Source organism: Leptodactylus fuscus, chromosome 6, assembly GCF_031893055.1.
Source record: "Leptodactylus fuscus isolate aLepFus1 chromosome 6, aLepFus1.hap2, whole genome shotgun sequence".
NCBI classification, from domain to species: domain Eukaryota; kingdom Metazoa; phylum Chordata; class Amphibia; order Anura; family Leptodactylidae; genus Leptodactylus; species Leptodactylus fuscus.
The window spans coordinates 34,740,775-34,766,849 of NC_134270.1; the positions used below are offsets into that span (position 1 = coordinate 34,740,775).

At 44.7% G+C, this 26,075-nt stretch overlaps 1 protein-coding gene across 2 annotated transcripts in view; it reads right to left on the reverse strand.

Moving 5' to 3' along the window:
- Window positions 1-269: 269 nt before the first annotated feature.
- USP28 (ubiquitin specific peptidase 28) overlaps window positions 270-26,075 on the reverse strand; it is a 48,874-nt gene continuing 23,068 nt past the window's right edge. The window contains exons 12-26 of one of the 2 annotated variants that reach the window (XM_075279701.1): window positions 25,974-26,069; window positions 24,308-24,484; window positions 22,096-22,292; window positions 21,740-21,810; window positions 19,488-19,716; window positions 18,953-19,132; window positions 17,279-17,412; window positions 14,966-15,127; window positions 14,565-14,660; window positions 10,240-10,418; window positions 9,726-9,804; window positions 9,358-9,437; window positions 7,535-7,658; window positions 6,194-6,389; window positions 270-1,689 (exon numbers count right to left, since the gene is read on the reverse strand). In XM_075279701.1, the coding sequence (XP_075135802.1) occupies window positions 1,514-1,689; window positions 6,194-6,389; window positions 7,535-7,658; window positions 9,358-9,437; window positions 9,726-9,804; window positions 10,240-10,418; window positions 14,565-14,660; window positions 14,966-15,127; window positions 17,279-17,412; window positions 18,953-19,132; window positions 19,488-19,716; window positions 21,740-21,810; window positions 22,096-22,292; window positions 24,308-24,484; window positions 25,974-26,069 (2,176 nt within the window). In that variant the 3' untranslated portion in view covers window positions 270-1,513. The remainder of the gene's footprint in view (window positions 1,690-6,193; window positions 6,390-7,534; window positions 7,659-9,357; window positions 9,438-9,725; window positions 9,805-10,239; window positions 10,419-14,564; window positions 14,661-14,965; window positions 15,128-17,278; window positions 17,413-18,952; window positions 19,133-19,487; window positions 19,717-21,739; window positions 21,811-22,095; window positions 22,293-24,307; window positions 24,485-25,973; window positions 26,070-26,075) is intronic. The other variant, XM_075279702.1, reaches the window with a different exon arrangement.

Sequence of the window (26,075 nt, forward strand, 5' to 3'; positions counted from 1 at the left end):
AAATGGACAATAAATTTGATGGCTTGGTCCATATTTTTATCCAATTCATCGGGGAATGCTGCACATTTTATGGGTAATTTTCTGACCCAAGATTAGGGTCAATAGCCCAACATGGTGTCTTCTTCTGTCCTGCCAATTTCTGGACTACAAGATATAAAGGATCGAAAGACATGGAAGATCTCCAGATATGAGACATTGGTTGATGCGAGAGAGCACTCCATATACGCCCCCATTTTTATTAAGGCCACATAACCACATACACCGTAAGGTAAAAACATAAATATATTTTATTGCACATAAAAAACACATAACAGAATTGCCCTTATCACTAATGGTAAAAATATCACACAAAAGTCAAGAGAAAATGTCACCCGTATCTGGAGCGACAGAGGAAGAATTGTATACCGCTCACACGTGCGCACTCCACAATGGGTTTTGGCACAGCTGGTGTCAACATTGGCAATACTACATGTGCTCTTTTTTTCCCTCCTGGGCACATCAATACTGGTTTTACATATTTTATGGAAAAGGAACCGACGTCTCTAAAAACAGAAATGGAAGGAGCAATTAAAGGCAAAGAAAAAAAAAAAAAAAAAAAAAAGTCCCGGTTTTATTTTTTGCCCCCGGTAATGGGTGAACATTGTTCGGATGCCAGTTTAAAATTTCCCTGATATTCTCTTGTTCTTTCAGTTTCCAAAATAAGAGAGCCAAGAGCCGGTAGTTGCCAGATCCCAATGGGGTTTGGCTTCTCACACTAGTCTTTCCTTCCACTCGCTCTATCCTGCTGAAATGGAATTGTGCAGCTGCTTGTGTGATTGTTGAGAAAAACCCACACCCACAGGCTAAAAATTCTCTATTACCCAGTCAGCTCCTGTCAGCGACTTGGCAAGAGATATGGATGTTGGATTTATTTAAAGCGAAGCAATCTGAAAGGTGCACTCGCCTGTGCGCTCCTCTTTATCTGCCGAGAGCCAGGACTTCTCGGCTTTGCCCTCCGGTGTTGCTAGGGCTTGGCTGGATCAACACATGGCCGTATATCAAGTTCACGGGGCAGGTTGTTTACTTGTCCATACGTATAGGTATGGAGAGACCACCTATATAGGCACACAGTATATACATATACCATCTCCTGCCAAGTTTACAGACCTGCTACTCAATATCGGGGGCAACAAATCCATAAGGGACAATATAAAAAGTGCAGAATGTCGTCTAAGTTCTGCGGTTGTACCTACAACCAGCAGACAGGACACAAAATCCTACAAATCCAGTGTGATACTAAACAGTTTTATTCATACGCCCAGGCTGTAGAGCATCCGGACAATACATACAAGTTTCCCATACAGTTCATTCATTCATTCTCACTCTTCCTCTGCCACCAGCGGTGAGCGACCCGCATAAGGCATCAGTGGCTTCTTCCTATGGCTGCTCTGTGTATGACACAGGGACAGTTCACTATGGTAGAGGTGACCAAGTTGGTCTGTAGTGGTTTTCTTTTGGATGGCCTTTGTTGTTCTTAGGTCACCTTAACCGTGGACGCCCCGTGTATGGACTCCATGACGGCTGTAAAGCGATTGCACAGGTCATAGGGAGAGTGAGGCCGTATCTTTGGTGGCTCCTTTAACACGATGTTGTCAGTGGAGCAGTCCAGGAGTCGCGGAAGAAACTGGCCAAGCTTCTGGTGTAGATCTTCTGTCGTATGAAGAAAAGAATAGGCACATGGTTATAGTCACCAGTCTAGAGGGGTGCGAAATACTGACGTGGTATTAACATTACAGAATGATACTAATCTCAGACCTGCTGGAGAGTCAGCCACTGGAAGGAACCAACAAGTCATCCCTTGTCAGGAGTATTTTATAGGCCAAGACGGCAGACATTTTTGGTCTACCACTCAACTTCAAAGTCCCCGTCTAGTTAAGTAACATACATAGGTGACCCCAACCTATCTAAAAATTGTCACATACAGAATATTTGTAAAGTCAGGGTCACACGGTGGCTCAGTGATTAGCACTGCAGCCTTGCAGCGCTGGAGTCCTGATGTTCAAATCCTGCCAAGGGCAAAAATAAAAACAAAAAACACCATCTGCAAGGAGTTTGTATGTTCTCCCCGTGTTTGCGTGGATTTCCATCCCATATTCCAAAGACATACTGATAGGGAAAGTGATAAGACTTGAAGCCTCCATAACATGACGTTTTAAGAGAATGTGAAAGATTCAGTGCTGATGCTGCTGTGATCACAGGGCCACGTTACTAGAAAGTTATTTCTAAAGACTCAAGCTTACTATTCCCAATTTGGTTGGAATAACCAAATTATTTCAGAAGCCGCCATCTCAACCCTAGTAGGGAATAAGTAATTTTAGAAGGACCTTCACACAATTTAATAAATTGCGCCTGCACTGTGATTCAGACTCTGTTGGAATTTTTCTGTAGTCCCCACCATTCCCAATCAATGCTGATCATTCTGGTGCCCAATATGTTATTTAGGCTCTGTACTATCAGGTGAGTGGTCTCAGGCAGGGGCAGACCAGGGTTGTAATTCTGAGTTTAGAGCTCAGAGTTATGCCCCCTTTCCTGAGCTCTGACACCACCCACTTGACACTTCAGAGCCCAAGTACTAGGTCAGCAAAATTATCAGGACTGTGTTTGGGAATGGTGGGGGCTAGAGAAAAAAAAAATTCCAACTTTGCTAGAATCAATAGAGTGGTGACTATTAAGGTAAGTTCACACAGTTTTTTGGCCAGGATTCTGAGGCTGTATCCGCCTCAAAATCCTGACCAAAAAGACGGCTCCCATTAAAATCAATGGAAGCTGCTCAGGAGTTTTTTTCCGGGAGCCGAGGCGACATGCTCCTTCAGGCAGAGTCGCCTCGCGATTTGGCCTGAAGACACTCCCTCCTCCGGACATTGGGCCTAATCTGGAGCCTAGTGCGCGGCTGGATGCCGGTGCAGTGCACTGGCTTTCAGTCGTGGGTACCCGGCTTTTGGTCCAGAACCTGAGGCGGCCTCCGCCTCAGGTTCCGGAGCAAAAAACCCAGTGTGAATTTACCCTTAAATGCCAAGAACTGGAGTTGGAGGTGGTGAGAATCCAGTCGCCCTACATTATAATGATGGGAATACACAACCTGCGAGTTAATGATTTGCTCTATGTAGTTTTAGTTTCATTAACTTTGGATATGCACCATAGTGCAAATAGGATTTTTTTCAATTTTTAATCTATTTATATTTTTTAAAAGGAGGATCATTAGAGGGGCCATTTAAGAAAAAAGCTAGACAGAAGTATTTACTTTGAAAAATCCAATGAGCCTGGTGATACCAGCAGCCTCGCTGTGCAAGTCCATTCCCAGGCACTGGTATTAGAGCGCCGCCAGCCATTGTTCAGAGGACATATTCTATATAGGCTGTATCTAGAGAGTGACCACTATTCTCTGGGTCAACTAGAAAAGGTATTTCTAAGATGCGGTCTGACATGCCAAGATTAAAAGCCATTTTGCTGTGGCGCTGGGCCGTAAACATGCAGGTGTACTGGGGGGTACGGTGCAGGGGTGCCGCGAATGTGGCTGGCACAGTACAACAATAAAATAATACATATGAATTCTTCACTGTCTAATAAGTACTGCTCAGTGCTAATTTGTATCCTACCCAGCGTGCCTGAGACTCTTATGTCTGGAATTCATTGCCGGCAGAGACAGATTTCTGACAGCCCATTAATCTCGCTTCGCACGGGCTTGGAGGGACAATGTGTATTCTAATGTGCCATAAACTGAAATCGTTATGCTTTAATCTTCCTTAGGAAGAGAGGAGTGGGGGCCGTCAGTCAATAAATATGCAGGGATGTTAAAAGTGACACGGGTTATTACTGCGTCAACCGCTCGTGCAGCTTAAAAAGGGGGCGATGGTGGAGGGGGAATGAAGCTGCGTGAAAGTCAAATAAGCAAAGGTCAAAGTTTTGTCTCCGCCGCCGGCTCCTTATTTGTATGCCGGGTTCTTAGGTTTTAACACATAAAGGCAATCTATAGATCATATATAATACCTCGTATTATGGGGTGATCTCCTGAACCCGCTGATTGTCCCTCCAATACATCTGTGTATGATACAATGATGATACAGTAAAGCAAGGGAACCGTAAGATTGAGGATTGGTCAAAATGGTATTATCTGCTGACCACCGAGAGGGTGACCAATGCCTGATCGCCAGGGCTATAGATCCAAGGTGATGAGTTACAAGGACGAGGGGCGATAAATGATCCAGGGATGGGGGATTATTAAAAAGGATTTTTAAAAGGCTCAGTGTAGCCCCACAGACTCATCATAACCATTGTGACCGTTACCCACAGCTCCGGATCTAACACCCCCAGGGTCCCAATGGCTTCTGTCCCCTGATCCCACTCATTACACAAGAAGTGTTCAGTCTTGGGGCAACACAGTGGCTCAGTGGTTAGTACTGCAGCCTTGCAGCGCTGGAGTCCTGGGCTCGAATCCCACCTGGAACTGTATCTGCAAGGAGTTTGTATGGAAATGTCCAGTCTTTAGCCACTGACTGACGGACTGGTCACCTTTGTGAACAGAGATTGGCTGCGTGGGAATTACTGTGATGAAAGGGACCTGGTAGCAGAGGCCACAGCAACCCAGGAGGAATCAGAATAGAAGAGGCACATGATCAATGGAGAGGAATAGAACTTTGTTTTATATCAGCCGAGTATTTTTTATTTAAAAAAAAAAAAAAAATCCAGCAAATGCTCCGCTGAACTCCCTGGCCCCAGCCAATAGATCATCTGAGGAGCCTATAGAACAGGGGAGGGGAGGGGAATGTGAGATGCAGGATGCAGAGAGGGTGGAGTGTGTGCGCGCACGTCTCAGTAACCTAGGGGCAGAGATGGAAGGGGAATGTTGTACTGGGGCAGAGATGGCAGATTGGAAGGGGGGGGGGGGGGGACGACATTAAAATGGGGAAAACTGGAGGGGCATTAAAGAGTGGAGGTAGCTTCCCCTGCGGTTTAGTGTCTGCCTCCAGCTGCCCGAATTTAATGTCCCCCTCTAGTTGCCCCCAGTTTCATGTCCCGCTCCAGCTGTCATTAATTTATTGCCCCCATCCTACTACCCCCACTGTTCATGTCCCCCCTCCAGCTGTCCCAGTTTCATGTCCCCTCTAGATTCCACCAGTTTATACTGGGGCACCAGGAGAGGGACTTAATCCTGTGGGGCAGTTGGAAGGGAACATTATAATGTGGGGACATATAATGTACGGGTGACTGTAGGAGGATTATAATATGTGGGGCACATGGAAAGAAGATTGGGAATGGGCGGAGTCAACGTAGAAGTGGGTGGAGCTAAATTTGCCACAGCACAGCCCTTTAGCAGAGTTTCAATTTCTTATGCGCCCCAATGGGAAAATTAATTGCCCATCCCTGCTATAGAAGGATGTCCTATCCTTAGCACTAGGACTCATGTAATTGTCCTGATGTCAGCCGCCTCGTCCCCCTATGACACACACAATAGCAAAACTAAACCCTGATAACACGGGTCTGGATTAGGTCTTGGATACATACAGGCAGAAATTCTTACAATGTGAATAAGATAACATCAATGGATTGTAATAAGCACGCCACATGACAAAATAAATAGGCATGAAAAACACATTAAGGGATGATGAACACCCCGTCCGTCTCCCCATCACACCGCTAGCTCATGATTATGCAGCAATAAATGCGCGTCTAGGTCTGAATGACGGATAGTCCTCCAACCTCCCAGAGCGTCACTCACATACTGGAGCTTGGATCAGTCCTTCAAAACCTCAAATGACCTTAGAGTATTAGAGAATACTAATGTGTAGGTAGTGACAGCGAGAGACCAGGGGCTGCTCACAAATATCAGCCTGGGGCGTTCAGAACGACCGGCAATCTGAAGGGAAGAGAAAGCGGAGCAAAATAAAGCTGCCAACTGGCAAGGGGGCAGAGCAAGTCTCCGCAATGTATGCTGGATACTTACCTGAGCAGGTTCGGGCACTCAGACACTATATAAGCAACTAGATAAGAGTGTTACAGCTCATGTATAGGAGGATCAAAGGGGTCAGGGCTGAAAATCTGGCTGCTCAACAGCATTAGATGGTCAGAGGACGCGCAAAGAAATCCGCAATTCATCTAAATACCCAGATACATTAATACATCAACATCTTCAACATGCATAAGGACCAAGACTCACCGTCTATATCTTGGCCAAGGTAGGAGCACCAGCGACTCCGCATTTCCTCAATAGCAGCTAAGTCTTCTTCTGAGATCTTGTTGTTAAAGATGAGATGCATGCAAGGGATGATCAGATCGTTCATTATGCTGATCGCTTCACTGATCCGGTCTTCATCATGACTCTCAAACATCTTGGCAGCCATATCATTTATGTCCTTTTGGGAAAGGGGGGGGGGGGATAAATTATAAACTTTAATAAAAGGACCATCTACTTATAAGACAAGGATCACAAGAGAACCAAATGTAGGGTGAAGATCCCAGAGCCCTGACAGGGCAGCACACTGTGCAACCAACAATATTTGGCGCTAGAGATACCTTTTTCATATACATGACCTATGCGCATCTCATTGTTATATAGGAGGGCAGTGCCTAAAAGAAGGGAAGGAGTGTCAGCTGGGAACAAAAGCCGTCTTCTCCAATAGAGCCAACCTCTGATGGAGATAAAACCGGCCCTTTATCTGCATACTGGTGAACCTGTATTCATTACTAGCCAGTGATCACAGAAGTTATAGTTATACATAGGACCAAGACATATCCTAAAAACCTCCGTCATGTACAGATCCTCCTATAAGTGCATATTTCATCCTACATGACTTCATAGGTTATTGGCCGCAGCACCCATGGGAGGATCCCTCCTCGTTTTTAGGTGTCAGTCACTCCCTCCCATTGGAATTTGGAACGGATTTTGGAGGTAGAATTGGACTCGAAATCAGCTACAAATTCTGTCTCACAGGGTTTTGCTGTAAAAGAATTCAGGTTAACGCGTCATCTGACTATGCTTGGGCGTCTATTGGGCTGTCCTACACAGTAGGGACCCTCCTATAAGGAAGGACGTCGCTCAGAGAAACTGCTGTCAGTCACCATTCAGCACTGCCCATAGGACTCAAGCACAGTTTGACAAGTTGGACTGGAACTTTTTTTTTTTTTAATAAAACTATAAATCACTTAGTTTTATAATCCCACATAATCCCTGCATTTTTCATGCTGGCAGGACCCCAGCTGCCCAATTCTCACCAGCCTTTGCCATATACCCCCACCTGGCTCCCTAGTTTCTAGTCCATATCTGATGAAGGCCTCTGTTCTGTTACTGCACATGAGATCCAAAAATGTGTAGCCCTAATGTTTTGGTTCAGAATTGTCCTATTCAAGTGATCCTTGGTGTGCAGAGTGTCTATACTTTCCTTAATAGGGTGAAGCCTATTCGAGCACCTGCCATTGGTGGAGTGATGTGCATACACCCTTATTGTGCATCCCCTTTAAGGACCCTGCCTACTTTCAGAATAGAGTTCGGAATACTCACCAGCAGGCACTTCCGTCTGTACAGCTCCAGCAGTTTTTCTTCTACCCCACGATTCTCTCCTATGCTGAGAAGTGCGCTGTTACTCTGATAGGCGTATACCAGGTATGTGAGAGCCTCCCGACATCTGACAAGAGAAAGAGGCTAGTAATACTGCAAGAGTGACCAACAATAGTAAAGCCTGGACTCAGAATAGGTAAATGTGCCTGGCTACTTAGAAACATTGCCCTCAGTTTGGTTTAGTAATGGATCCCTTCCTTGTTTCCCCACAGTCTCTTACATATACTTTTTCTCATCCCAACCATTGCTTCTTATAATCCTGAGCTTACACATCCTGGACATTGTACTGTGTAGCATGAAAACTAACCAGAATCAGTAGGAAACCCCTAATAAGACAACCCCTAACCCCAATCAGCTTAGTGCTCTGCATGTACATACAGAACAGATGTCCATTAGAGTAATGGAGCCCTATAACAGTAAATCTGGGTGAGCCAACCCCGAGTCCTTCATTAACATCGTCTCTCAAAGTAATGTAGTGCTAAGGCGGCCATGAATGCAGAGACTGGGAAGAGAAGACCCCCCCTATGATGTCCATAAGATCTAGCAAGATGTACACAAGGGTTGTCTATAGATACGTCACATTGCCTCACACCTGACAAGTTACTTTTTCTAACATCATTTTAGCCAACGTTCCGAGTTTCCCTTCAATGCCCCTCACTACATCTTTATATAAAGCAGTTAGGTCTCTGCAGCTCATTCAGCTGTCCATCATATTCTGTGCTTGCAGGGCAGGTACAACAAGCTGTCACTCACTTCTAGAATTACTGTGGAAATACAGAAGCTACAAGAAAATAAATGCACATGGTTTTACGGGAGTGTTGGGAAACGTCAATGACTGCTGAAGGGTCTGTCAGCAGTACCGAAACCTGCCGTGTGAAGGAGTTTACCGATCCCTTAGTTAATGGTCAAGCTACTTGTAAGAATGAAGAAGTCTTAATCCTAGTCATGTTGTGACTGCAAGAGTCGTGGGGGCGGACCCTTACTCTGAAGTGCCCTACGCACAGCATGCTCCCTTTGCGTGAGTGACAGCTCTAGTATACAATGGAGACTTCTACAATCGTAAGTCAATGCAATAAGGACACAATGGGGAGTCTTCGGTCCCAAGGGTGAGCCATAAATTAGGATCTGTGTGGCGGCTAGGTTTAGGGCTCTCACAGATCAGCTGTGTGTGCACCATACAGCACAGGGAGACTGAGTGATGTCAATGGGAGCGGAGCTGCAACACCTGGACGAGACATTTAAAACCTGCATTCTCCGACCATGCAGGTCCTTAAGCCACATTGAGGTATCAAAACTGGTCACAGGCATGACTCAAACGAATAAGAACCCTAAGACTTTATAAAGGGGAAAGCAGGGCCCCAACATCATGAACCAGTGACTTTTGGACATTCTGCAGTTATCAGCATTGCGCTACAACATTTATAGATGGGTCATGAGTAGAGATGAGCGAACACTGTTCGGATCAGCCGATCTGAACAGCACGCTCCCATAGAAATGAATGGAAGCACCTGTGACGCTGACTCTGCCGGCGGCACGGGTGCTTCTATTCATTTCTATGGGAGCGCGCTGTTCGGATCGGCTGATCCCAACAGTGTTCGCTCATCTCTAGTCATGAGGATAGACTTTCCCTTTACAGATGTAAAAGAACACCACTTATATTGACTGCAAAGTCACTTTGTCTTCTAATAAACCCACTTTAACATAAATTTTTTTTTTTTTTTTTTTTTTTTTTATAATAAATAAAAATCTAATAAGGGTTCACTTACTTTCCATTCTGGTACAATTCCAGGCCAGTCAGAAGATAAATAGACACCTTACGAAACTGACTATAGTCCTCGTGCCACTTCTGTATTAAAATAAAAATAAAAAGTCCTATAAAAACTTTAAAATTTGAGAGTGAGAGAAGTAACCTGACCGTACAGTTATTACTATGGGGGATTGTACCGGCAATTACCAACTGTAGTGAATAGAGCAAGAGACAGAATAATATGTAACTGTACATACCAGCAGTATTCATGAAAGCAGACACATCACCATATAACTGGGCAGCCAGGTTACTACATGCATTTCTGCAATTGTAAGTAAGCGCCTCCGTACAGTACATGCACAGGATTTCCATTTTGAGTCAGCTAACCTCATATTCCTTCATATCCATGTCATTGGGTCCAATCTCTTTCAGCTTTGCTCGAGCCACCTTCATAATGCTTATCGATCTAGAAGAGCATAAGAGTGGAAGCTAAGATGAAGAATCTGAATATCAACTATTAAGGTTTATAAAGTAAGGCCTAAAGAACAACACATTATACGGCTGTACCCTGTGTAGGATATTAGTAATATGGTAAAGGAAACCCGTGACATGGAACAGGGCCCCTCTGCAGGCAACACATTATATATAAGGAGGGGCCAAGCAGATTGATATATTGGTGTGCAGCAAAACATTCATAAGAATTTCCATTTATTGATTTATATCTTTCAGAACTTCAGAGTGAGCGGCCCTTGTCAGCGGACAAGCTTCCCCATAGGGTTGTTTATACAGAGAGCTGTCAATTACTGGTAGGACCACCCACTGGACACCAAAGGATAGAAAGAGAAGACTTAAAGGGAATCGGGATCCCCTTTAAGTCTGCAGATAAACCCTTGTTCCTCACCGCTCATCGTAGCTAAGATTTCTGTCCGCAAACTGCTCCAGTAACGTTCTTTCAATGACGCGTTCGGGGGCTTTGTTCTGAAAGAAGTAGATCAGCACGTGCTGCAGGCGGGGGTCATTGGACGGAGATGGCTGCTCCTTAGAAAGCTGGTAGAGGCGGCAGTATTCTTCCCGGAAAGCCTGCAGAGAGTCAGTAAGTTAAGGAAGGTTCATGCAGAAAACTAAAAAAAAAAAAAAAAAAGGACCAAGGGGCAAAAAAAATGGCAACACTAAATTTTCCCTCAATCAAATCCAACTATGTACACTTGGTTAAAATTTATTTAATATTTGTATATTTAATTTGTTCGTTATATTTGAACCATCTATATACCGGGCTCGAGTGGCCCTCACAATTCAAGGGTTGCAAATCCTGAGCAGCATCATTATGGTCCCAACAGATTACAAAACGAAAAAGCCATGTCTGACACTCTTGACAAGCACACACTGGCACTGAGATGTCAGGCAGTACATAGCATCATGTCTCTGTGTAGAATTGGTTTGGACTTAGACATTTATATAAGGCCGTCTCATGTATGTTATGGCTCTTGTTCTGGCAGACTCAGGTTGGCTCATGAATGCAATATATGTCCATAAGCCCTGCAAATGGATTCTATAGGAGCGGGTCCCCCTGCTGTCAGAAGGGAAAGCGGCTCCCGTTCTGGCATACACGAGGCAGCCTTGTAGTACAGACTGCTATTCATCTCTATGGACACTGACATACTACTGAGAAAGTGTCTGCCTATCAGGTGTTTGCCATGGGTGCAGGAAATCAGTCCACCAAAATTTGGAAAATCCAGCACAACACCAAGAAAATCTTGGACCTGACAAGGAGAGACCAAGTATAAGACTGCTATGATGTCATGCGAGGTTATTGGAATGGCCCCTTTATCATAGGGCACCCAAAAGATACTCCTAGCAGACAAATGCTGACCGATGAACCCTAAACCAGTCTGTCCCCCAAATATCACTCTGGGACATACAAGCCGTGCATGCAAACTAATGGTTCTAAACATGCCTGTCATCATATAGGTTTATATCCCGTATAAGAACAATACTGGGCTTCAATTTATTGTGCCGTTCCTCAGCAATTCCTCCTGGAAACTTACATCTCATACAGCATCACAAGACAAAGACAGGCCTCTGATAAAGGGAACGGTACTGTATCTACTTTTACAATGCTACACCTGGGAATTTTTTTTTTGAAATTTCTTTGTAAATTACAATCCATCGCTTTTCATCTGTAAAATCCTGAAACTGCTTTTATATGTAGAAACTCTGCATAACTAACGGCGCGCCATTTAGCTTTTTCCTATGGGCTAAGAACTAGAAAACACTCCGGGACGACGGCGGAGAGAGAGAAATGACAGCAAACTGTTTCATGTGGAATATCAGTAACAAGCCAGCCTGTAATGTAACAATGGATTTCATCAATTCCCCTTCCCCGCTGTCCACAAATGACCGGGATAGAAGAGGGGCAGCGGGCCGCGTGCGATCCAGGCGCATCGCACTTCAGTGTCTTTAGCTGTGAGGTGTAGCTACTTAATTACCGGGAGCCGGGAATGAATATGTCTGTTTGAAAACGGATTTTCAACCTCAAAGTGAAAGCTTCTTTGAAAAAGCTACAGACATCATCTGCTACCTTTTCAGCACTGAAAACCAATTTACGTCAAGCGCAGGATGATTCTGCATGGTACAGCCTAAAATTATCTTGTTGGAACCCAAGCGGCTCTCTGCATATGCATGTGGTGACAAAAATAGATGTTCCACAAGCTCCAAAACAAATTTGCATGTTTTTGCAGATGGAACAATAGTGGCGCTGACAGTGCTTTTCACAGAACAAGAGCAGCTAAAAATTCCAAGCAAATGTAATCGCTTAAAGGTGGCATGAAGCCCACACATGTGCCAGGCTACAAAACCACCCTAGAGAGGCTGAGAGACTTACACATTGCCCCCCACCCTCCTGACATCTAGGCAGAGACACTTTTTTTTGCTCAGTTGGGGCCAAGCTTTTGGATGTTGGGCTGCAGCTGGAAGTAGCTCACAAGTATTGACTTCAGCTCAAGGATCATGGAGACTTGTGACCACGTGGCAAGAGACTGAAACTCCTTGTGTGGTCAGTAGTCACAATCATTGACTCCAACTCCTACTTTTACACAGCCCGACTTAGAGGATCTTTACTTAGGGTTGGTTCACACCATCTGAATGATTTGCAGTGCACAGCAAGCACACAGAGCCCATTATAGTCTATGGGGTCCATGCGTTTTGTCAGCACATCGCTTCCAATTGTGATTGTATTCCGTCCGGGGGTCTCCATGCGGACTCCTATAAGCACTAGTGTGAACCAACCCTTATTCTGACTGACCATGCTTGTCAATCATTTATAAAGGAGTCCGAGGCCTGGTTCACAGCTGTGCATGGGTTTCTATTTTGGGGGGGGGGGTCCACTTTAGGACCCCCAAAACAAAAACGTAATCTGCATTTAAACACCACACACACACACAAACTCGCGGACCCCATAGACTATATTATGGTCTGTGTGGTTTCCACACGATAATGTGGAGAGAAAAGTGCGTTTTTCTCTCCATTTTTTTCATGTGCAGACAGGAACGGAATGGCCCAAGCTATTAATTGAGAAAAACGATGATATAAAAATCCAGCACGCCCAATAGTTGAAAATAAAATATAACTTTTACTTCATAGTGGTTAAAAACAGCAAAAGCTCCTTAGAGCATGGATCCAGAATAAAACAGCCTACGCGTTTCGAGACTCACATACTGGATGTGAGTCTCGAAACGCGTAGGCTGTTATTTTATTCTGGATCCATGCTCTAAGGAGCTTTTGCTGTTTTTAACCACTATGAAGTAAAAGTTATATTTTATTTTCAACTATTGGGCGTGCTGGATTTTTACATCATCGTTTTTCTCAATTGGATTCCATCCTAATGGTCGGATGTTCCGTGCACCCCGCGTCATATGGTACCATCTGAACAACGTCTAAGGTAGAGCGATTTCCGTATTTTTTGCATACACCAAGTTATTAATGCATGTACTGAATAACTTAGACGGTAAATACATAATAAGCTACACAAATATTACAAATATCTGTGCTATATCAAACATCTCTATATATCTAGAACTCACTCTACACACATTATTAGTCTTAGGGCCATGCTACAGCTCAGTCCCATTCAAATGGGACTGCTGGGCATTTGACAGTGTAATGGATTCTATGGGGCTGACTTCTTAAACTGGCCATAGGAAAAATTCTTAGTTGCTCATAGCAACCAATGAGATTCATAGTCTGCTGTGATCGGTCACTGTGGGCATTTTCCTTTTAATTAGATTAATAAACCTTTCCCATATGCATCTTATAGATAGAGCAAGACCAAAAAAAAACAAAAAAAAACCACACTCCATAGACGAAAGTGAGATACATGGAGACGTAAGAGGCTGGATAAAGTGATAACTAACCAAAATCTGCATGGTCTATTACTTTAGGATTTTGGCATGTTTATATTGTGTTATTGTGGTTTCTATTCTCTCACTGTTTAGCTGGCACGTCAATAATATGAGCCGCCAAGTATGCAAATACAATGAAGGAAATGTCCCGCAGCACAGGAGACTGGTGCTAGCACAGTGTTGTAGACGGACAGGTTTTTCCCAGTTTCTATAACACAGCCAACACCGCTGTACGCCAGCACCATTGTCACTTAATGGGAGAGGACATTGGCTTTCTACTGTTCGATAGCCCAAGGTATGCCCCCCCCAGAAGACCACCCAACCATACCTATACACAAGCCATAACCTATCAGGCCCATTTCCCTGACTTCCAGTTAGATACTTACAATCTCTAGCTGGACATGGAACTAAAACCTATACACATTAAAAGTCATCTGGAATCACCAATTTATAGGAGACCTGCAGACTGTATGGGGTGCGCCGAATGCAACCAACACACAATCCAGGTTAGATAACAATAAGGCTGTGTATACACAGAGCAGATTTGCTGAAGATGTAACATCAGCATACATGCAGGTGGAGAAGGCCAGTGCAGAAATTGACATGCGGTGCAGATTATAAGTCCACAGCAGGTTAATTCTTTCTACGACTTTCCACCCTTTGCAATACATAGGGTGAAAGATACAGAAAACCGGAAGCAAATTCCACAACATATATGGATGTACCCAAATACATGTCAATGAGCGCACGTGTTAGTATTCACACCGGCATTAGTCAGTCTAAAAGTTTTGGCTGGCAGGTTGTTAGTTCACAACAAGCCTTAGAATACCTTCACAAGCCCTGCTTCAGGGCCGTCACGATCAAAGACCTGGCGGGCTTTCAGTATGGCCAGGATGACACCTTGCATGGCAGGGCTCAGCATAGTCTGGCACCGCGGACAAATAAAAGGAGAAGAAAAACCGGATTGAGAAGTGAAGGGGGGGGAAACAAAAAACCCACACCATTAGACAGAAAAGTCACCCCGGTGTTAGTATCCCAAACTGGCAGCTTATGTTGCTGAATTACCAATGTATTGTGCTCTCAGGCAACACTGCTCCGAAGACAAGGATTGTAATTGAAATAAGTATCATCATTACCCATTACAGAATGTATGTGCCAAGCACTCATGTGTTAAAAAGCTGACCCTACTGTGTGACAAATGAATGGAGTCGGAGCGCTCGTGCTCTGTACCTCCTCATTATATCCATCAGCATCCGATCTAACAAGTATCTTTCCCACAGTGGGGATCTCTACTTCGGAAAGCTGGGAGCTGGGCTGCTGCTCCTTCTCCCCTGTCTGATTAGATGGGATGGGTTCGGGATGACTGGCCTCCTCCGGCTCGGGAGTTGTCGGCTGTGACAGTGAAAAAGGAAAAAGGATGAAAAGGACAGGTACGAGAGAGTCAGGAAAATAGACACGGAAATAGGACAAGATGGGGGGAGAAGAATGGGTATGTAACAGGTTGTAATAGCTCTACTATACAAAGACATCAAGCTAAAAACACCACAATACACACGTGTGAGAAACCGGACGAGTCAGCCAATTAACCCTTAAGGAGCAAAGCCTAGAAATGAGATGAATGCTAAAAGCAAATTAGAGAGATATAGTTGCCCATGCACAATCCTGACAAAATCCTACAGAGAACATAAGGGGTTAATCCCCTGCTGAAGGAAAGCTTAAAGGGTTAAATAAAAAATGAAAGTCCTATCCATAACAGTTCATCAATTTTAAGATCACCAGGGATCAGGATGTCGGCACCCCACAGATCAGCTGTCTGCCCACAACTCACTCCCCATACTTTGAACGGCAATGGTTGTGAGTAGAGATGAGCGAACACCGTTCAGATCAGCCATTCCGAACAGCACGCACCCATAGAAATGAATGGAAGCACCTGGCACGGCGACCGGCTAAGTGTACCGTATTTTCCGGATTATAAGGCGCACATAAAATACTTCGATTTCCTCAGAAATCGAAAGTGCGCCTTATATAAGGCTTGAAGCGGCGGCATGCGAGGAGTTAAGCGGCGGCCGCCGGCAAAGTCTCCATGCTGCTTCCATACATTGCAATGGGAGCGCGCTATTCAAATAGTATTCGTTCATCTCTAACTATTTGAATAGCGCGCTCTCATTGTAATGTATGGAAGCGGCATGCAGACTTTGCCGGCGGCCGCTGCTTAAAGGGATTCTACTAGAGATGAGCGAGTACTGTTCGGATCAGCCGATCCAAACAGTACTCGCTCAACTCTAGATTCTACCATTAAAAGAACTTCTTCCCCCTGACCACATCGGAATAGCCTTAAAAAGGCTATTCGTCTCTTACCTTTCCCATAGCCAGCGCCGCCTTCTCCCTGAGCTGTGTTCGCGCCTTCCGTGTCGTCTTCTTTGGGCCTCATGGATGATGCATGCGCAGTCGGCTCTGGCTGCGAGAGCCTGTTAGAGCCGACTGCGCATGCGTCATCCATGAGGCCCAAAGAAGACAGACGGAGCTGCGGAAGAAGGCGGCGCTGGCTATGGTAAAAAGGTAAGAGACGAATAGTCTTTTAAGGCTATTCCGACGTGATCAAGAAGGAAGTTCTTTTAAAGGTAGAATCCCTTTAACTCCTCGTGTGCCAAGCGCTTCCATTCATTTCAATGGAAGCGTGCCATTGAAATGAATAGAAGCGGCTGGCACGCGGGGGGTTAAGCGGCCGCCGGCAAAGTCTGCCGGCCGCCGTTTTCAATCATATAAGGCGCACCGGACAGCGCTGCGCTTTGTAGTCCGGTGCGCCTTATATATGGACCTAGGCAGGACTATAAGGCGCTCATGGGTAATGCGCCTTATAGTCCGGTGCGCCTTAGTCCGCAAAATACGGTACGTGCCAGGTGCTTCCATTCATTTCTATGGGTGCGTGCTGTTCGGATCGGCTGATCTGAACAGTGTTCGCTCATCTCTAGTTGTGAGTACTGCAGCATGTGCCATAGACAAGATGGGATCAGAAGGGGGGAGGGGAAGCTCATGCTGCAGCCTGTTACTTACAGCATGTCACAGGACAGCTATGAAGTGAAGGGTAAAGATGGCCAACAACCTGAGACACAGACAACACAGACAATGGTTCTATTTCTCAGGCTTAGTGATAGCATGAAACAAAATGGGTTTAGAGAAAGGGTTCCTCCCTCCTCTTTGGCCTTTTTTGTGCTTCCTGTCACTTTAATAGGGTGCAGTCAGAATTCACCCCAATTCATGAGTGCAATACTTCACAAGTGTATGGCGGTATCTATAGAGTGCTCTAAGAAGACCAATGCCATCACAGCAGTATAGGCAGTATTAGTGTCAGGGACCATGCAAATAAAGAGCCTAAGTTTGCAAGGGCCAGGTGTGTGTGTGTGTGTGGGGGGGGGGGGGGGGAGAAATGATGATGTGAACTGAAGAGTATTACAAGCATGCTTGTAAGCGCAGTGGACACATAGGTAGGTATTACAATCTGGACCACAACACTTCCATTTGCCTGGCATTTCCATCCCTTACCTCTTGTAGTGCAGCCTCTACTCCGTTTTTCTCATAGGACTCAGCAGTTTTGGTAATGGCAAGAGCCGTTTGGTCTTTGGAGATCATGGCATGTTCTGATGACAACGATCTAGTGAAGTCCCCACAAGCGGTGCCTGAAAAGTTGGTGAAAATAAAACTATAAGAAGAGACAAAAATCGACCAGTGGGTTAGGCAGTTAACCCCTTCCCGCCAATGGCATTTTTAGATTTTCGTTTTTGACTCCCCTCCTTCTAAACCCCATAACTTTTTTATTTCTCCACTCCCAGAGCCATATGAGGTCTTAATCTTTGCAGGACAAGTTTTTCTTTATGATGCCACCATTAATTATTCTATATAATGTATTGGGGAGCAGGGGGGGGGGGGGGGGGGAATTCAGAATGGGGTGGATTTGAAGAAAAAAAAAAAAACATTTCTGCGACATTCTTACGGGCTTCGGTTTTACGGCGTTCACTGTGCAGCCAAAATGGCATGTCCCCTGTATTCTGTGTTTCTGTACGATTCCGGGGGTACCACATTTATATGGTTTTATTTACATTTTAACCCCTTAAAAAAGCCGTAACTTTTTTTACGTCCATGTACAGGGATGCATAGGGCGTCTTTTTTCGTGGGGCCGGGTGTACTTTATAGTTCTACCATTTTCAGGAAATGCTATTGCTTTCATCACTTTTTATTCAAATTTTTATCAGAATCAAAACAGTGAAAAAAACAACGGTTTGGCACTTTTGACTTTTTCCCACTACGGCGTGTACCGTACAGGAAAATTTTTATAGATTTGCAGAGCGGGCGATTTCAGACACAGGGATACCTAACATGTAGGTGTTTCACAGTATTTAAATACTTTTATATGTGTTCTAGAGAAAAGGGGGGGGGGGGGAGAGATTTGAATTTTTAACACTTTAATTTTTTTTTATATTTTTCACTTTTTTTTTTGCATTTATTAGACCCCCTAGGAGTCTTGAACCCCAGGGGGTCTGATCACTAATGCAATGCTAATGCATTGCAAAAAAAAAAACCAAAAAAAAAAAAAAAACCACCATCTCTTTTGCAGGCTGCATAGACCAGCCTGCATAAGGAAATCAACGCAGACAAGCCGGGAAGCCTTTACACGTCATGTAAACTTGACGTCGGCCCTGGAGCATGCTCCGGCGATCACCGACAAAATGGCGGCCTTTGACTGCCCGGCGGCCGCCATAGTTAAGCACCCATCATCGGGAAAGGGTTAAAGAAGTGTACAGTACTGAGTGGAGGCCATCTTTGTATATGGAGTCTTAAGCTCTGTTCACATCTGAGCCTGGTATCCATCTGGGGATTCCGTTACCCATGACGCATTTTTCGGGCGGAAACTGAACGGGAAACCACATGGTCCCCATTATAGTCTATGGGGTCTGCAGGTTTCCTAAGAAAAATGCAGAAGAGGATACCACGCTCAGACTCTAAACAGCTGGGCATCTGGGGGCCAAGGTGTCGGACTACTGCCGATCTTTCATTTATGACCAAAGGATAGGTCCGTTATAAAGCCTTGAAAGTCCCTTTATTCTTTATTTAGTTGGGCATTTCATTGGCAATTCATTTTAGAACACAAGTAGCAATTAAATGCCCAACAAACCTTTAAAAATAAAGTCTCCATTATTCTCGGAAAGCCCTACTATTTACCATTCGGCAAGATGCCCTCTTCCGAAGTAACCGCTGGCTCCATTTGTGGGATCTTGCAGGAGTGAGCTTCCTGCCATTCTTCCACGTCGCGCTCAAACCTTTGATTGTCTTCTATAACACACTGTGCGAAGACCGGGGGTAGGCTGCTGATCCGATCTTCCAGCTGTCCAGTTTCATGGTCTGGAGGATCAGATTGAAAAATAAAGTGTTAAGTCACTCATACACATTAGATGAAAGCTGGCTGAACCTGTCAATTTCGGGAGGCTCGGCCGTCTTTCTAGTTTGTATGTGAAGGTGTCCTGAATACTCAGATGGCAAGTGCACCGGGAAAGAAATCTTTGTCCAATCCTTTGGCAGTTTATATACTGACGAACAGATTTCCCTATTCCCACCGAGATCTCCAAACAAACTTGGTGTGGGCTGGGGAAGGATAGGTGAAATAGTGGTCTAAGTTTTTTAGGAGACTGCAGACCACATAACTTAGGATAACCTTACAAACAAAACACCCCCCCCCCCCCCCCCCCTCATGGCTTACCCTCAATAAGATAAGGCAGCTTGTTGTTTATGTACATGAGGCAGTAAGCGCTGGCGTTTCTCTCGCCTCCATAGGAGTCTCTTTCCAGCTCTTCCCAAGTGGCTTCTGTTACAGATATATCATTGTACTTCAACCAGCACTGTCTGGTATGGCTGTAGATGTATGCCCAGTAGTGACCAACACTGGCTTGGCCTTCATGAACTAACACTGCGTGAAGTCTGTAAGGAACCTTTAAAAAAAAAATATATATATATAAAATGCTAAAAATATTAAATATCATATCCATCATCATCATCATCACATAAGAGTCTATTGAACACAAATCCTACACCTGCATATAGTAGGCATGGGTACACATGGCAGTGAAAAGATGAAAGGTCTGTTCTTTCCCTATAAATTGGCGATTATATACAAGAACGCCAAGTTTACAATACTCAAACACTTTAACAGTCATTGTTCAAGTCAGTCAATGAACCCTGACCGCCAAACATCGCTAACACATGTTATGTTCTGGGGCTGCTTTGCTGCATCTGGCACAGGGTGTCTTGAATCTGTGCAGGGTACAATGAAATCTCAAGACTATCAAGGGATTCTAGAAAGAAATGTGCTGCCCAGTGTCAGAAAGCTTGGTCTCAGTCACAAGTCATGGGTCTTACTACAGGATAATGACAAAACACACAGCTAAAAACACCCACGAATGGCTAAGAGGAAAACATTGGACCATTGTGAAGTGGCCTTCTATCAGCCCTGATCTAAATCCTATTGAGCATCCTTAGAAGGAGCTGAAACATGCTGTCTGGTAAGGGAACCATAATTTCTATCCAGGCCTGTGTCGTGTTTTTAATTCTGTTGAAGTGAAAAGCAATGTCTGACTTTCATGTGTTCACTTTCATAGAATTTTTATTTATTACTTTTGCCAGATTCAGGTTATTTCTGTGACCATTGTGGGGTTTTCTTTCATTAGACGAGGGGGGACTAACAATTTTGTCTGTGTGTAGCTCTGTTAACATATTCACAATGAGCAGGTCAATAATACAATATAATAAAGGATTGCCTGCAGTCAGTCAGCAAACACATGCAGTTTTCTACAAGCCTGTGCATCATACAGACCGCCATAAAGTGTTTGAACATGGCTGTCCTGATCTAGTACGTCAAGCAATTGGTATAGACGCAGTTCTCTAAAGCACATTTTTAGCACAGGACCTAAAGATGTGCAGAGGATATTATTTTGGGACAGAGTGGATGTGAATGGCAGGCCATGACGTTGGTGACACAGCAGGGTAAGATGATGGCATGTAATTAGAAGCCTTGAAGTGCCAGGGCCCTCGGGATTGTTAGTCATGCTCCTGCGCATGCAGCATCTTTCCTGGAGTCTATTATATATAGATGCATAAGCTCACTTTGACAAGATGACTGTAGCGCCTCAGATTTAGCCTTCTCCATCAGCCCGTCCCGGCCTTACGCAGACAGAATTCTCAGCTGTTGATACTTCATTCATGGTTTCCTAAATGCAACACACCTCCCTCCGGTGGTAGACTCATTGGTCACTGGACGATGACACAGAGCATGCACAGCTAGTAACAAGGGTTAGGCCGCTCGTAGTGCTCACACAGGCTTTGATATTTTAGGAAATCATGCACTGCAAATCTGTCCATCAGTATCACAAAGGGAACCGGCTTCACCCAATTTATAGCCTCACATTCTATTACTGTCTCTGCATAATATCAGTAGACTTTCAGCAGAACCAGATGACCAGCTAAGGTGTAGGAAGGGGCCCAAGACTCCTTTATATCTAGGTGCACTCTTCTTCCTCACTTCTGGTACATAATAACTCTGGTACCACAGAATTGAAAGTCGACACTCTGCAAACCGTAAGAAATAGTTCACATGTGGCAAGGGGACCGTATTTTGGTCCTGACGATTAGGACCAAAATACGCCTGCCATGAATGTCACCGCTTCAGACAGTCGGGGCTTCCCACTTCAGAATAGCCCAAATGAATGGGCCTAGTCTGGAGCGTGCTGACTCAAGCGGACGCCGCGGCTGAATCAGCCGCCGAATCCGCCTGAAGAAAGGGCAGCTAGCGGTCTACACAGACCTCTATTGTGAGGGGGCAGATTAGGACATGGATTCAGAGCCAAAATCCGCCCCCTCTTGCCCCATGTGAACGGGGCCTTAACTATTGCATTTTGTTATTGCAACCCAGCATATTATAACTGGCTTGCAACCAGCACCGGAAAGTCAAGTCTTTACCTGTAACAGAGGAGGATCATGGTAAATCTCTTGAATTGACTTCTTAATGTGGGCAATTGAATTCTTCAAGTCTGAAGGAAGACAGAATCACACAACAGGTCATTAGCATAGCAGATATCCAGTAGATATTAACCATGAGTGTATTTATTTATTTTCAGTGTTGGTCACAACTTTGCACTGACACCCTACTAGTCGCATGCAACAGAAATTTAATGGCAAACCACAGCAAGTAGCTAACAAGTCCCCTGTGTGATTGAGTTGTAATGAATATGAATCAGCATCGCTCCATTGACTTCTATGGTATGCCGAGTACAACATGTCTGATTTTCACCTAGCTGAATTACTCTTCCCCTCACCTTGCATGTCCTGTTCAACTTCCGCTCTCCACCTCTGTAAGCAGACCTCTACAGAGCGGAGTTCTTCCTTTGTAACAGTTCGTGGCGCTGGGGTGTCGGGAACTAATAAGTGGCTTTGTTCAGAGGCTGATGAAGCGCTTTCTGGGGCTGTTGCTTCAGCACCGTCCAAATGGTCACCGCATCCATTGGCTACAATACTAGAGAGAACAGAACTAAAATGACCAGGTTGTTATACGGCACAGAAGTAACTTGGCTTAAGTCAGATCTTACATCCTCAGAGCTGACTGTGTTCGATAACTAGAAGTCCTAGATTACCCAGACAGTGCAATGAAAACAGTTACTATTAATCTGACATTGCCCACCATACTTGCATTAGACCATTAGGTAGTCTACCCAGTAACCTGGCATAAGACTATTTCTGCTACTGCCAGATTAGCAGACTTTCTGGCCCACTGAGCGGGATTAAAAGGATTTTATTTATTTTTTTTAACCAAGATATTGCTGATCTAACCTGTTGTTGGTAGGTTATCAATATCAAATTGGTGGAGATATGGCAACCTGCACCTTCAAGGATAAGCTGTTTGAAGGGAACGTGATATTTGTACAAGCCTTGTACAGTGCCATACATCCTAGTGGCTGCGTTTGATATTACACCTCCTATCCCATTTCTTTAAATAGGAATGAGCTGCAGCATGGCCACGTGACCAAAGGACATGACATCTCTAACCTGAGAAGAAGAAGTGTCAATTGTCCATGTTCCATGACCTCTTCAAGCAGCTGGTCAGTAGGGGTGCCTGTCCTTAGGCCTCCTGCACATGAGTATACTTTAGAGTCACAATTCTGAATCAAAGTAATGAAATCATTTCAATGGGCCAGACGCAGCCATAGTTTTTGCAGCTGTCTGACCGGGTCGAACTGAAGAGTTGCAAATTATGGAGCAGATCCTGTACCGGACCAGAAGTGTAGCTATCAATGCATTTGATTGTATGGGACCGTGGAAACCATGCGCGACATAGGGATAACAATTCGTGCGTCATCCACGCAGTTTTCACTGACGCTTGGTTCACACCAGCGTTCGGTACTCTGTTCTCAGGTTTCCGCATGCAGAAGACAAACCTGTCATGCAGAGTCCAGCCATGAGCGCCGGTGAGAGTTTTATGCTCTCCACGGCGAAACAGTTTTTTTTAATTCAGACACAGTACTGTATGTCCGACTGTGTCCAGTTTATTAAAAAAAAAACAAAAAAAACCACACCTTTCGCTGCGAAGAACATAAAACGCTCACGGCCGGACACTTTTCAATACCATTCAAATGAATGGCTTTGTAAGATGCCGGCAGGTTTCTGTCTCCTGCACAGTTTTGTGCAGGAAATGGAAACCTGCAGAACAGACTCCCGGGCGCAGATGTGAACGAACCCTGGCTCAGAGACTGCACATACGCCTCGTGCACGCTAGTAAGGATACAGCTACACATGCAATTTGTCACACACTAACATGAAGACTGATAGACTGCAAAAATCACAACTTTGTCACCTCGGTCAACTGCAACAGGACCGTTCTTTTAACTACAAGTCACTAATAACTTTCTCATTACAGGATGCAATGCAGGTTGCATGAGACTTTCTTGCAAAAAAAAAACCACACACACAAATTTACAATCACCCTATGAGAATGAACTGGTAGTGCGCATGTCTGACCACCACTCCCCTTTACAATATAGAGCTCCTTTAGTCATATAGAAGTTATTGGAGTGATGCATTGGTACTATCACTCCATTCACTTGGATCCCCACCGATCACAAGAACAGGGGTCCCATCAGTTGGACCCTCAGTGATCAGACACTTATTACCCCCTGTACAGTGGGTAATGGGGTTTCACATTAAAAACATTTTAATTCACTCAAAAGCCTTCAGTGAGCACATCGCACATGGTGTATGTTACTAATGATGAAGACTATGGCCGTATAATACACGAGCAGAGCATGTTTTACTGTCAGACACATTTCCAACAATGTAACTCACATCTTGGCTTATTAAAGAAAAAACACAAACACACACCACATAAAACAAAAACAGAGAACAAATGAAGATAAGGCTTTGTAATCCGCATCAAATAGCATCAAGAAAATTGCTTTTGGCTGTGCGGCACTTCATTTACAAGGTTAGCTAGAACATCTATTTTATAGGTTTGCATTTTACCATAAATGAAATTACCCATTTTCCTGTAGTTGAGTACCGGAGGAGCCGGAGTCATCTGCTGAAAGTAGCGAGATATCTGTCACATGCCCAGCATGGCGTCTCCCTGCAGACTTTGTGAGAGCAAACTCCAGCACATACTGAAGCATATCAGGAAGGGGACAACGGTGGGAGCCAGAGCCGTACTTCAGGTACCTGATCGAAAGAACGATAGTGAAAGTGACTGTCTGATCCCAGACAAGATGGAGGGTCAGGCAAGCAGTTATAGATTTAGCTCATTCCTGCATTATGTGGACAGGCATGTAATGCTTTAGAGATCCGCAGGAGGCTTCCCTTGAAGGGAACGTCTCACTAGTAGGGGGACAACCTCAGCTTGCCCTACACAAATATAACAAGCAAATATTTTAAAGCCGATCGATGTGAGGGATGGCATGGACGGATGGATGGCTGCCAGGTCCCATTCCATAGTCCAGCTTTGGATAGAGGGGCTGAGATATATCTGGCCTGTTATGACAGTCTGGTTGCTAGAAATAAACCAGTCTTTCCAATGACATCACCAACAATCTGATCTATGGGGATAACCCAACTATCCACAGCAACAGCAATGAGACCAGTTAGAGGAGGAGAGGGGCAGGGAGGGGATGAGATATTCCCAGGACAGATAATGTTGGCAGAAAGAAGGATGGGCCATGTTGAAATGTAACACTCCCAATTCTTTGTTGTCACTGAATATAAGCCACCACCATTGACGTGTTAGGCAAGAAACATCAGAGAACAGACACCATGTAAACATTGCAGGAAGAACACAAGCTGTTAACAGTAGAGTTAGGGCTCGTTCACAAGGGGCAAGAGGGGGGTGGATCCATGTCAGAATCCACCCCCTTACAATAGAGGTCTATGTAGACAGTTTGCTTACTTTCCCCCCCCCGTGATCGGCATGTTGCCGCTCATGGAAAAGAGAAGTGAGCTGCCCTTTCGTCAGGTGGATTCCATGGCTCATTCGGCCTCGCAGCAGCACCTTTCGGTCTAGGCCCATTCATTTGGGCCTACTCCGGAGCGGGAAGCCGTGACGGTCGGAAGCCGCGACAGGCGCATTTTGGTCCTATTCTGACGTGGCTTCCCGTGTCACAATCTGGACCAAAATACAACATACCATGCCACCTGTGAACTAGCCCTTATGGTCTGGAGAATTTTAGTATGGCATGCTCTTGGCCCACTTATCCATGTGGAAGGCAAGCTGAATAGATTTGGATGTGAATCCACCTTGGTAGATCACATACACCCATACATACTGTTTGCCTGCCCTATGCACATGGACTCTTCCAGCAAGACAACGCAATATGTCAAGCAGTTACAAGTGTCCAATGGTGGTTGTAGCCCATGACCAAGGCTAACAAGTCCTTCCCTGGCCATCTAATTCCCCAATGGAACATATATTGGACCACCTTGATTCTCATGCTATGGATCAGGCTCCCTCCAGCAATTGTGGGACACCATAGCCCAGATACTGGAGACAAACAACCAGCATCTTATCGAGTTAATATGGAACACCTAAAACCAGTCACTGAAAACGCAATGTGGGTAGGGGGCGCTCTCCTGGAGAGGTTTCCCTGTACACAGATCTGGATATTTTATCACAGTCAGTAAAGTTTAGTGCAGGAAATGGTTATTGACCTTAGTTTACCTTTCCAGCTTCTGATGGAGTAGGTCAATCTCTTTATACATTTTCTTGATCTCCTCCCGCTTCTTCCTAATAAGATCTTTATTCCTGTATAAGAACCTGAAC